Genomic DNA, 13,631 nt, shown 5'->3' with positions numbered 1-13,631 from the left:
CCCCCGCCCAAACTAACAGTAAAATGAGCTATCCTTAGAGATGAGTGTCTCATTTTCTTTAGTTAGAGGGATGTTACAGGCAGGCTAATGAAAGTGTCAGTAACTGACTTCAGTAATTGACTATTTTGGTCCCACTTTCTGTTCGCTTGATTGAAAATGATTGGGTGATTCACTTGAACAGTCGCACTAACAATACAGTTGAACACCATGTATTTCATGCTCAACATAATGTCCACCACCACATCTCCCGCTATAACATCTTCACACTTATAATAAAAAAATGTCTCCTTTTTAACTTCCACAATAGTATACAATTCAAAAGACAAAACTCTTATTTCAAGCAACAATAGTAATTCTACTATTCTTTTAGCAGACGATATTTTACAAAGAGATGAACATCAGAGAGGAAGTACAACACAAGCAATGATCTAGAGAGGAGGAAACGAACGAGCTTTAAGTCTGATCGAACAGACAAAGTGCTGACAGTCAGGGCACAGAGGCAGAGCATTTTTTTTTTTATAATTAAAGCAAATATACAACATTGAAATCTGTTCTTGAGAGTTCTTATCAGCATCAATACCATCCTGACTATCATCATCATCATCATCATCATCACCAAGTGTGTAGGTGTTCATGAAAGAACTGGGTCTTTAGCTTTTTCTTAAAGGCACTCTGCAGATCAAATGGAGTTTGGTAGTCCGTTCCACCACCGGGGGGCGACAGAGGAAAAAAGTCTAAATAGAGACTTAGGGCCCTGTTGTGAAGGTTGGATCAGACGCCCACTCTCTTCCCCTCATTTCCATATTCACCTCTCCTGTCCAAATAAAGGCACCCCCCCCCCCCCCCCAGTAAAGGGCGTACATTTTTAGTGATATATTCCTTTTCTAGGCTGATACATAACCAGACAGTCTTTTACATTTTTAAAAGACCAAAATGTCAAATTGAGAGTGCCTGTAGTTGCAGCTTGTTTTTGAGGTGTTTTCATGGCTTACTCGGTCCCTTTGATCTTATTTGTGGGTGACTCTATTTCTCTCTTTGTCCGTCTTCTCTCTTTTTCTTCAATCTTCTGTCTGGCTGTCGAGCTCGCATGTTCACAAGAACTCCTCTGCCGTAACGAAGCGATGCTCCCATACTCCCATAGTAGCACTGAGGCCTGAGCCTACGCAGAGTCCTCCAGCACGCCCTGCGAAACGTGTGGGAGGAAATACAGAACAGCAACGGGTCCAGAGCCCCGTTGATGTACCACAGTGGAAGGGACAAGTACGTCTTCAGCACAGTGTAGACAGTAAGAACGGTGTCGGACCAAACCACCACGTAGACCTGCATCAGTGACGAGGCGATGTCCGGGAAGTTGCAAACAAAAAAGGCCACCACAACAGCTCCTGGAAAACAAAACATAGTTAATATACTAGAAACTTATTGGAAACCCCCAAGAAACCTTTGCTCAATATTGGAAGCATGTTTTGGACCGCAACCATCGAGTGTAAAAAAACATGGACGTAAGTTCAGTGATTTCACCCATTAGTTTCTGAGTGGAGTTTGGAAACCCAAGAGTTGCCGGGTTTTTAGCCATCTGCTGCTAACACTCACCTGTCATTCAAATCAGCCAGAATAAGAATAAGAAGTTAATGACTACAGACCGAAGCCATTTTTTTGTAAAAGATGAACATTTTTTGGATTCTGCTGTAAAAATGGGGATTTTGACTTTGCTTTTGGAGCTAGCCTCAAGTGGACACTTGAGGAACTGCATTTTTGGACACTTTAGCATTTTTCATCGCACAAAGTCGCCGATTATTTGCATCTTCAGAAACAAAGTCAAATCCAGAACTCAAGTAATGTCTTGCTAATGTTCAACGGTTTTCTTTGTAGAGACGGACCAAATTAGACCGAGGGATAATGATGTGGGAGCCATTATTATTAAATCCATGAGGCCTAAGAATAAGTTATCTTACAAGTGCTACATGTGATCTGACATCTACCATTGACATCCAAAATGTTATTATGAATACGATCTACATTAACGTCAGTTTTCATTTTCTTTTCTTTTTTATTTCACATCATATCAGTTTGATTGACATTTCATAATAATCCTGCTAATGCAGGGCCCTGTCATAGTGGCAATTATTTATTCCAGGGGAATTCTGCACAATTCAATGATGAACTGGATTAACTTGCAGAGGCAAAGTGAAATTGTAAACTTTGAACTTGGAAAATTGCGCAATTAACCATTGCCAACTGTGCTGACAATGCTGACATCTGCAGGAAATGAGAAAATGGAGGATGCTGCAGTAGCATACAAGCATGCACTCTAAATCACCCTTTTCTATTGGAATACAAACTGATAAAGTCATTTACATTTTTGCAGCAATTCCTGAGTCAGGACTAGGCGTCATAGCAACAAATTTGTCTTGTTAGCTAATGACAGTACAGTCACTAAGCTCTCTGCATCACCAGCTTTGAGAAATATTTTTGACATGTTATTCAGTCTCACTTTTTAGATTGATGGGAAACTTCTACCTTTACTTCATTTGCCTGCGATAAATCAAAGACCCTTGGAGATTTGCAATGCAACAATCTTTTTTTTTTTTTTTTTTTAATTTAATTTAGTTGTTTACTTTAAAATTTAATGGCTCACCCATAAGTTTCAGTGCTCTCTTTTCATTTAAAAGTAGCTTTCCATTTTGATGGCACTGGACTTCTCGTCTTCCTTCTGGATCTGTCCGAGTCAGACCCATGTTCCTCCTCTGACGCCCGTTCTTCTTTAGGTAGAGCAGGATGAGCATATAGAGTGTAAAGATGGAGATCAGTGGCACCTGTAGTTGTAGAGGCATAGTGAGTGTCTGCTTTTTTTGTTTTGAAGATGAGCTAAAAAAAAAGCTTTTGAATATCACTTATCATACCAGAAAGAAGAACCCTGCCCTCAGGAGTAAAGCTCCTTTGTAGATTGGGGCAGGATAAGGCTCTGTCATCTCACACATGGTTGAGACATGAAAGGCGTCTTCTCTTTTAGTGGCTGTGTAGTCCAGGATGCAGGCCCAAGCCTGGTCATAGACCAGAGCAAAGGGCACAGCTGATACGAGAGAGACGATCCATACCGACAGAAGACAGGGCAGCCGAGACTTCTGTTGGAAAGAACAGAGGAATGCGAGGAAATTCAATTTAAATTCACCAGCAGAGTTGTATGAATTGCTTAATATAATCTACACTTATTGTATTTCCTCCAATTTTCTTCCTTCTTTTACGCAATTAGCGAAAATGGCATATATGGCATAACCATTTCCATCCTCTTCTGTTGTAAATGTAATTCTATTATATTAGTATTTCCTGGGTAAAAGTACCCCGTTCTACTCATTCTTTCTGTGTGAAAATGTTTAAAGCAGGTTGTTTCTCCCCCAAAAATGGGCTTCTTAAAAAGGTCTGCAGTGCTACTTTGAACATAGAAATGTCATGTACTGGGATACATGACCCTCTCTGCATTGTTGTATTCACTCTCTTCTGAAATGTATCTTAAATACAGTAAACCTAACAGAAAAATACGCTATATACAAATTATTTAATAAGGAATTCCTCCTGCCTTGTTTTATTTGTGTTTTTTGCATTTTATTTAATCTCTATCATCAGTAATTGCAGTTCATGTAGACAACTGTCATGAGTAATATTTTCTTGTAAGTTTTCGACCTTCAAGCTGGAGACAGACCACATGGTGTGGCATATGGCTGCATAGCGCTCGGTGGTGAAGATCATTATAACCCAGCTTGTGGTGGCACAGTACACTTGGCGGACCATGAAGTAGACCTTGCACACCACTTGGCCCAGACGCCATGGGTAACTCTCCCAGTAGTACCGGTACAAAGTGACTGGGATGGTCAGCAGCTGCAGAATGTCTATAATTTAAAGGCAGAAAAAGGCGATTGTATTAGAGAGAAATTAAACTGATAAAACAAGCTACGATATGATTAGATAATATTTCAATCAGATAAAACAAGATATGATAAGACATGATATCATACGCCATTAATGATTGTACTGTACAGGCAGCTGAATGTGTGCAGCACTTGTGGCCAAGACAAATTTCCCAAAGAAACCAATACAGTGTATTGCATTGTATTGTATCGTATTGTATTGTATTGTATCGTATCGTATTGTATCGTATTGTGTCGTATTGTGTCGTATCGTATTCTATCGTACTCTATCGTACTCTATCGTACTCTATCGTATTGTATCATATTGTATCATATTGTGTCATAGTGTATCGTATTGTATCGTATTGTATCGTATCGTATTGTATCGTAGTGTGTCGTATTGTATTGTATCATATCGTATTGTATTCTATCGTATTTTATTCTATCGTATTGTATCGTATCCTGTCGTACTGTATCGTATTGTATTGTATCGTGTCGTATTGTATAGTAGTGTATCGTATCGTATCGTATCGTATCGTATTATATTGTATTGTATCGTATTGTATCGTAGCGTGTCGTATTATATTGTATTCTATCGGATTGTATTGTATTGTATTGTATCGTAAAGTATCGTATCATATCGTATCATATTATATCGTATTGTATCGTAGCGTGTCGTAAAGTGTCATATTGTATTGTATTCTATCGTATTCTATCGGATTGTATCGTATCGTATCGTATTCTATCGTATTTTATCTTATTGTATCGTATTGTATTGTATTGTATCGTATCGTATCGTATCGTATCGTATCGTATTGTATCGTATCGTATCTTATTGTATTGTATCATATTGTATTGTATTTTTTTATATCGTATTCTATCGTATTGTATCGTATCGTATCTTATTGTATTGTATCATATTGTATTGTATTTTTTTATATCGTATTCTATCGTATTGTATCGTATCGTATCTTATTGTATTGTATCATATTGTATTGTATTTTTTTATATCGTATTCTATCGTATTGTATCGTTCTAAAGGTACAGTTAAAAGTCTGAGAGTCACACACAAGGGAATTATCTAAAAAAGAAGTATATAACTAAATGTAAAGTGTAGGATTAAATGAAATATTACTACAATATACTACTACAATATACAGTTGTAATAGTACTTTAATAGCATGTACCTGATATGACGAGGCTGAGGAGATAAAAACGGATAGCGCTGACTCTCATATGAGCATCCAAGAGGAGGGTCAGTATGCTCACACCATTAAATATGACCTGTGGAGCAATAGGGAATAAATGATACTCCTATAATCACAGAAACTAGTTCATGTTGTATTTCAGAAGGTCAATTTGGCCCTTATGTAACATGCAAATAAAAAGGTACATACTCCAAACAAGAAGATGATGCTGTAGAAGAAAGTCATGGGGACGGCAATTGCCAGTGGCTCGCTTTTGGTGACACTGATGTCAAGCTGTGGTGTCTCGCTCGGGCTGACATTACAGCTGAACAGGAATGGAATGTGCTCGGAGAAATTCATGCTGAGACAGCTGGATGATAAGTGGAAATTAAAGAAAAGTAGTCTATAAACTCCATGAATGAGCCGGAAAAAAAATAAATAATGATTTACATTTCCAAGTTCCTCCATTTAGATTGAAAAAAATGTAATCAATGTGATGCCAATTATGTTTCTTGGTAACAAAAACTGTTTTGATCAGACATCATTGATTGAACAATTTTCTAAATGAGGGCTGCCAGTGTGTTATTATCAGTGTGCATACTTCACGTTACTCTTTTTTTTTTTTTTTGCAAATTATTATTTCCTTTTTGTTATATATCAGAAATGTCTTATATTTGACACAAGGTTTAATAAGTTCAAAGAAAAGTACAAGTACAGTGAACTGATGTTCACACAAATATTTTCAGCATAATTTTGGTAATCATTATGAATATTTGAACTTGACCTCACAGTAAGCATGTCTAAACATGTACAAATCCATTCAAACAGATATTTTAAGAGAAGAAGAAACCCAACATATTGAGCACACAAATCACAGACAGTAAGCCATAGGGAAAATATTGTCTCAGAAACCTGTTGCTTTTTTCCCGATCAGATCTTGTGAAAAGGGAAATCATCAAAACAATCGGAAACACAATGGAAATGCACTAACAAGGAGGCACAGCATGCATATGCAGTGTAATTATGATTACAGGTTAAACAATTCATTCTTATTAAACTGGAATTTGACAGCTCTTATTAAAAAAAACTGAATAAATAATTTCAGAACCCTCTGTGCACATTCACAGTTGACCTTTTTGAAAGAAAAGAATCAATAATGGCTTGACTTACTGTTTTTTACAGCTGAAAACCGAAGAAGTCCAGCACCTCTCTTCACAAGCACAGAAAACCACCTGTTTGGCTGTTTCCCTCCATCCCTCTCTTGGCTCTTACTCCCTCTCTCTCTTCAGACTCTCCCTCAGCTCCTCCTGCTTCCTCTCCCCCCTGCAGATTGTCATTCAGATACAGATGGTCACAGCTAACAGAATTTCAGGTCAATGCAGCTTTTCCAGCATGCAAGACAGATTGACAGTCACATGAAAATGAGAGAATTATTGAGGCTAAAACAATGATCTTCCCCCCTATTTCAATAGCCTTTATTGTCATTATACAATGGTACAACAAAATTATTAAAGCTTCACCTTAAAGTGCACACACATACAGGCATCCACAGTTACAAACAACTTACATTCAGGTAAGATGTGCAATGTGTGTGTAGAATTATTTACAGGAGGTATTATAAATTAGGACTTCTATATTACAGGATATATTAGGACTTTTTGTGCAAAGACCGTCTTTCTGGACATTTCATGTAGATCATGTTTAATACTGTATGATTGCAACAGATGTTACACTGAAGTTAGGACATTCAAAGGTGCTTGGGACCCTTGCTACCATACAGAGACTTAAATTGAAACCCATTTCTGGTCGCCATCAGACCAAAGAAAAGTTAGCCTTTACCAGAAAAGAGATTTATGAACATACAATATGCGTCCTTAAAAATTGTATTCACATTCAGTTCTCTCAGATCGTCATCCATCTTATCAGTACAATGCAGTGGTGATGTTTCTAGCCTTCCTGACGATTCTGGTGTTGTAGTGTGAGGCTATGGTAGGCAGACTGCAGCCAATGATCTTGGAGGCTCTGCGCACTACTTTCTCTAGCTGTTGTTTATCCTGGCTGGTCGTGTTGCTGTACCAGGACAAGATAGAGAAGGTCAGCACGCTTTCTATGACTGCTCGATAGAAATGAGTCATACCTTTCTGGATAACCCTGAATTTCCTCAGCAGAGGAAGTAGAGTCTCTGATGGGCTGGGCTTTGCTTACAATGAGACTGATGTTCAGGTCCCATGGACTGGTGTATGGTGGTACCTAAGAAGCGGAAGGAGTAGACCCTCTCAACAAACTGGCCGTTGATGGAGAGGGGGAGATGTTGGGCTGCCTTCTTTCTAAAGTCAACTATGAGCTCTTTGGTTTTAGATGTATTGAGGATTAGGTTGTTGTCCTCACACCACCTCACCAGCTGTTCTACTTCACTCCGGTAAACAGATTCATCACCACTTTGAACATGTTAAAGTTTACTTACCGTTTTTTTTCCAGTGATATACACAATTCACACTGTTGGGCGAGTAAATGCTCTGGGATCTGCAGATGCATCCCCTAGTGTGCACTGCAGATCCCTGCACCTAAATGAAATTACTTAAAGCTTTGGAAAAACAAAATCTCAGATCAAATATTAAAAATGCCTCTTTTTGTGTGTATGTTACACATTAATAAGACAAACGTTTTTGGTCATACTTAAACAGGCAAGTCAACCTTTTAATGCTGCAAAGAACAAGTACTCCCCCTAAGTTAACTATTCTGAATGCAATACAGACACATAAGGTGTTGAAAATCACTATTGAACATGGGTGTGCTTGTACTTGAAGGTTAAAAAAAACAAATTTCCCCTCGCAGGATCAATAAAGTATAAATTATTATTAATTATTATTATTTTTGTATTCTGTTCAATAATGTTAGCTGTTCGTCTTTGTTATACTCAACCAGCTGTTAATGAGAGCTTTATATTTTCATCGACCTCTTTCTCATTACACCCTGTTCACCCAGTAAAATAAATAAAGCACACTATGCTCTCGCTTTCTGTCTTTGCATTTTGAAATACTTAGCAGAAATTTCCATTTTCTTTTGAGCATTAACCGTTGATGTTGTCCTTGTATCGCCAGTGTTGTCATCTGTGTGCTCCTGCTTAAGACAAATTGTCCCTTTGTTGGACAATGAAGAGATGGGACTCTGATAAATTCTTATCTTAAACCCCATTTTCAATAAAACACATATTTTAAATGATGCACCAACCAAATATTCATCATTGTTTACATTTAATTAAGTAGAATAACTAATAAGTTGTTCCCTTATATAAAACAATAGAGCAACATTTGAGAAAGCATATTTATTGTGCAAATAGAAAAATCCTTTACATGGAGAATACGATTTCTTTACATCATTTTCTATAAATACAAATATTACAAACATTTTTATTTCAAAGAACAGTCTAGAATTTCAAATCAGAAAAAAACAAGAAGAAAGGAAGAAAAGAAATGTATAGACGATCATCAAAATCACAAGTGCAATCAGAGAGATGTGATTCCATCTTGTGTTATCCCGGCATCTTTCGCCATAGCAAAGAAATGACCCTTCTTCTCAAGAAGGTTGCTCGGAGAATCAAATTCCACTATTCTTCCAGCGTCGAGCACCATCACCCTGTGGAGAGGAGCACAGGCAAAAATGAAAACCAGCTGGAGAGTGTGTCATCAGATAAAACTTGATCTTTTCTCTGGAGCTTTTGTGAATGTATATATATTTTTTATTCTTATTTCTATGTGTGCATGCTGTGGTATACATATATGTGGAAAAATCATGAAAAACTGATCATTGAGTTTTGATTGTTCTGTTATAGAAACACCACATATTGTAGGTGGTAATACTGTCTTGGGGCTCACATGGCAGATTCCGTCTGTTCAATAATATCTAGTGTTTTGTGTTGTGTAGCTACAAATATACTGTATATAAAATTGGTAGGGAGAGTGAAAATGCAAGTCTGTACCATGCTATCTGTAGTTCAAACAAGCCTTCTACAAAACATAAAAAGACTCAGACGCAGATGAAATTGCCATTGACAGGAGTGAAATGAGGGCAGAGACACTTCATCAGAGCATTTCATGGGGCACCACCTCACCTGGAGCTGTCCATGATGCTGTGCAGACGATGGGCGATCGTGAGCACGGTACAGTGTGAAAACTCTTTGCGGATGGTATTCTGAATCAGGTCGTCCGTCTCCAGGTCAACGGCTGCGGTGGCCTCATCAAGAATCAAGATGCGAGACTTCCTCAACAGGGCTCGGGCAAGACACAACAGCTGCCTCTGCCCAACACTGAGAAGAGAGAGAGACAGAGAGAGAGAGAGAGAGAGAGAGAGAAATTCCAATGAGTGCTTTTGGAAAAAATTGAGTAGGAAATGACTCCCAATTTGCTTCTCTAGTACATGCTAAAAAGCACTAAAGGCTGAGCTGTGAAGCTGACGCATATTGATACGTTAGGCTGCAACTGTGCAACAAACTGACCAGAAAATGATTTACCAGAACATGCATGATATTTATAATAAAACGTTGGCTTGTCATATATGACCCAGTAAGCATCAAGACCCATCTGTTGAGTCCGTTTCTCTAGCCTCTGTAGATTGCAGGATACATTCTGATTGAAATCTGCCTGGCACGTTTGCACAGCTGTGGCGCAGACACAATCAGTGTGGTGCATTCTTAAGTGATACTTATAAGTATGTACATGCATGAGCTGGCTCAGTCAGAATCAAAGGATTGCTATGTGAGAGTGTTCATTTTCATTTTGTCGCTGATGTGTTCATAAATACTTTGCATGCTTCTCTGACTTAAGTGGGGATAAATTATAATGGTGCATGTGTGGCCCAGACAGGGGCGGGTTCAGGGATGACCTGGTCCCCCTTGAAACCTGATGTGCCAAATCCAGGTGCCACCTCAAATCCTAAACTATGATTGGCTATTTACCTTGTCAGAGGCAAACGTATACAGCATTTCTATTACGATTTTTGTGCTGTGCTGCAACACGTTTTTTTTTACTTGTTATTTCATTTCGATGTTGCACACTTCCATTTGCTAAAATTGAATTACTGATTTAGGACACGTATCTTTTTGTTAGTCCTTTTAAAATCAAGCTCAGCAGATTTAATATTGCCACTCTGTTGTTTTTACTTTCTAAAAATAATAAGAATATATATGTGCAGGAATAAAATATATCTAAGATACTTTAATGTTAGATTTTGTAACAGCTGAGTCCTGCAGGTGAATCCACCTGAGGGTCACCTGGTCGGAGGCTCTTAAAAGTTCATCTCTCAGAGAAGTAGCTCTGGGAGTGCGGACGTCTGCCTTGTTGCCTCTCAGTCTGGGGGTGTCTTCTTGTTTTTTGTTAATTCAGTCTGTAGTTGGTCTTTGTTTGATCATTTAGTTTGGCTGTGAGTAAAATCCCTTTTGAGTGTTTTTTAAGGTGTTTTGATTGACAGGGTTAAACATGGCACCCTTAGTCACCATTTGGTTTGGATATGGAGTGAGCTTTGTCATAGAGAGCTGCTGCTCACACAAACACCCCTCACCAATCAAAGAAAATCGACTGCCTGCTTTAAAGTCATCAAGCTGAAAAGAGACTACTACAGTCAACACTCAACACCAGTGGCTGTTGGCAATCAAACAAAGCCATGAATTCTTGGCATGAGGACAACGCTAATTTTAAGTGTAATAAGCGGAAGAGCTGCTGTGCCTTTTTCTTATCTTTTGATTGCGGTATAAATTTCATAACAAACTTCCACAACATATTCAAACCCAACGTCGGAGAATTTGACAGAAACTTCAATGAAGGTATGGTAAAATAAGTGTTGAAACGAATCCTTATAAACATTTCCATTCACCACAAAAGATCTTTAATAATTATAATAGGCTATTGTGGAAACGGAATCCAGGGGCTTTTAATTGGCTGGGTCCACCACACTGGCAGGTACTAATTATGTTTTTGTGATGTAGAAGAGAAGCCTCTATTTCTAGTGCCCACCTGAGGTTCTCTCCCCCCTCTGCGACTTCATGCTGCAATCCTTCCTGCAGCCCTGCCACGTATTCCTTCAGATGGGAGAGCTCCAATACTCTCCAGATGTCGTCATCACTGAATCTGTCGAACGGATCCAGGTTCATCCTCAGAGTCCCGGAGAACAACACCGGATCCTATATGCCCACAGAGTTCAAGGGCTTAGTTATAGTCATGAAAGCATGAAAGAAATGTGAATCAGAGTGTTTATGTGTATACCTGTGGTATGATAGTGAGGCGGTTGCGAAGATCATGCAGGCCTATTGTGGAAATATCTATATCGTCGATGAGGATACGACCTTCAGCGGCTTCAATTGTTCTAAACAGGCAGTTAGTCAGACTTGATTTTCCAGCTCCTGTGCGGCCGACTATGCCAATCTGAATTCAGGGAGAGACAATTCAAACATAATGGTAGACTAGACACATCTTAACATATTTGTTACACCAACAGTCACTGACAATCTAAACACAGCATGATTATATCAAACACAAAAAGAACTCCCAGGCAATAATCTGTTTCTTTTTCCCATGAGACACTGCGTGCTGTTGTACTCATGGTGCACTCGTAATGATTACAGGACCAGCAGAGTGAGCCTAACTGTAGCTTTCAGGTGCAACAGCGAGTAAGTGATTGAAACTAGACAACCCTTGAGGGATCTGTTTTACATGTTGCAAACACTTCTACAATTCCCTTTTGTGCAGTGAAACCCTGAGGGATAAAAAGCTCCAGATTCAGGAACAACATACACACTGTTCATTTATATATAGTGCACTCCAGAGATGAGTCCAGCAAAGGAAAAAAAACAAAAACGACCAGATTGGTAATATTGATTGATAATATGCACCAAATGAAAGGAAAGTAAGATGTACATTTTCTCTGTCTTAGGTTTGTCTCTTCAAACACTGGAGAATAAAGTAAAAGATTTGTTTATAGCTCCTGTGAGGAATTTCTATCTAGATATGAAACAGTCTTTAATTAAAACGGATGTCTCTCTATGAGCTACGGAAGCAAACACGTCCATTAGTAACATATTGTTTGTTATTTTTAATGCCTGAATACGTTATCACTTCGACGAGGAGATTAAACGCACGCTGCAGAAACAGAACAGCCTTTGTTCACATTTTCCACACCAAGTATAATCAGTGAGTGATAACGACTTACACGTGCACAGGACAAGCTCAGTAAAGAGCTAGGATGTACCGCTTTGTCCACCGCCACACACCAAAGGTTCCTCACAGGAGCTTGAAGACCCTGCAGTATCTATTTCTAATTTTATTGGATAGATACCTTTCGTTTGATTTTACAGCTTTACGACACATTTTTAAGGTATCTGTTTCTTTTTTTTTTAAAGATTTATTTTTGGGCTTCTATGCCCTAATTGTAGGGACAAGACGGTGGCTGGGGAGCCAGAAGTCAGGGAGAGAGAGAGAGAGGAGAATGAAATGCAGGGAAAGGAGCCACATGTCGGATTTTGATTCTTGCTTTGAGGAATATATAGCCTCTGCACATGGGGAACATAAACTAACCACAAGTGCCTTTCTATGTGGTAATTTTGAAAGTGAATCCATTGTGTCCCTAAAATAGCTTCACCCATGGATAACAGACCATACAGGAAGTAAAGAAGCTAGAGACATGTATACAGTAAGCACTTGTGTGTGTGTATGACTGTGTGTTTGTTGAGGAGAAAGAGCATGCAGAAGAGAGAGTGCCTACTGAACATGTGTAGCGCGAACTAACCACTAGGCCACCGGCGCCCTAAGGTTTGTGTTTCTGACAAGTGCTATTAAATATTTAACAGTAACTGCATAATGAAACAGAAACGTTTATTCAATGTCATGACTTTTCTTTTTCTTTTGGGTTAAAGACAGTTGATCTAGTAAGATGCATATAGGTAGTTTACGTATGTTCAGGGGGTCAGGGGTCTATGTTCAGCATGTAGGGGTCTATGTTCAGCATTTAGGGGTCTATGTTCAGCATTTAGGGGTTTATGTTCAGCATGTAGGGGTTTATGTTCAGCATTTAGGGGTTTATGTTCAGCTTGTAGGGGTTTATGTTCAGCATGTAGGGGTTTATGTTCAGCTTGTAGGGGTCTATGTTCAGCATGTAGGGGTCTATGTTCAGCTTGTAGGGGTTTATGTTCAGCATGTAGGGGTCTATGTTCAGCATGTAGGGGTCTATGTTCAGCATGTAGGGGTTTATGTTCAGCATGTAGGGGTCTATGTTCAGCATTTAGGGGTCTATGTTCAGCTTGTAGGGGTTTATGTGCAGCATGTAGGGGTCTATGTTCAGCTTGTAGGGGTCTATGTTCAGCTTGTAGGGGTTTATGTTCAGCATGTAGGGGTCTATGTTCAGCTTGTAGGGGTCTATGTTCAGCATGTAGGGGTTTATGTTCAGCTTGTAGGGGTTTATGTTCAGCTTGTAGGGGTTTATGTTCAGCATGTAGGGGTCTATGTTCAGCATGTAGGGGTCTATGTTCAGCTTGTAGGGGTTTATGTTCAGCATT

At 39.0% G+C, this 13,631-nt stretch overlaps 2 protein-coding genes across 4 annotated transcripts in view; both read right to left on the bottom strand.

The window, feature by feature from the left end:
• Nucleotides 1-661: 661 nt before the first annotated feature.
• LOC132975288 (pyrokinin-1 receptor-like) lies at nucleotides 662-5,464 on the bottom strand. The gene is given in 7 exon segments (XM_061039749.1): nucleotides 662-1,135; nucleotides 1,138-1,382; nucleotides 2,636-2,813; nucleotides 2,901-3,122; nucleotides 3,679-3,884; nucleotides 5,090-5,186; nucleotides 5,300-5,464. Coding segments are annotated over 7 exon segments (1,245 nt in total). The 5' UTR covers nucleotides 5,450-5,464; the 3' UTR covers nucleotides 662-988.
• A 2,931-nt stretch (nucleotides 5,465-8,395) lies between these two features.
• Nucleotides 8,396-13,631, bottom strand: part of abcc2 (ATP-binding cassette, sub-family C (CFTR/MRP), member 2) — a 31,324-nt gene continuing 26,088 nt past the window's right edge. For all 3 annotated transcript variants that reach the window (XM_061039746.1, XM_061039748.1, XM_061039747.1), the window contains exons 29-32: nucleotides 11,347-11,505; nucleotides 11,098-11,264; nucleotides 9,201-9,395; nucleotides 8,396-8,725 (exon numbers count right to left, since the gene is read on the bottom strand). In XM_061039746.1, the coding sequence (XP_060895729.1) occupies nucleotides 8,596-8,725; nucleotides 9,201-9,395; nucleotides 11,098-11,264; nucleotides 11,347-11,505 (651 nt within the window). In that variant the 3' untranslated portion in view covers nucleotides 8,396-8,595. The remainder of the gene's footprint in view (nucleotides 8,726-9,200; nucleotides 9,396-11,097; nucleotides 11,265-11,346; nucleotides 11,506-13,631) is intronic.

Source organism: Labrus mixtus, chromosome 6 (genome assembly GCF_963584025.1).
Source record: "Labrus mixtus chromosome 6, fLabMix1.1, whole genome shotgun sequence".
NCBI classification, from domain to species: Eukaryota; Metazoa; Chordata; class Actinopteri; order Labriformes; family Labridae; genus Labrus; species Labrus mixtus.
The sequence above is the reverse complement of the archived record's forward strand: the minus strand, read 5'-3'. Positions and strand labels throughout refer to the sequence as shown.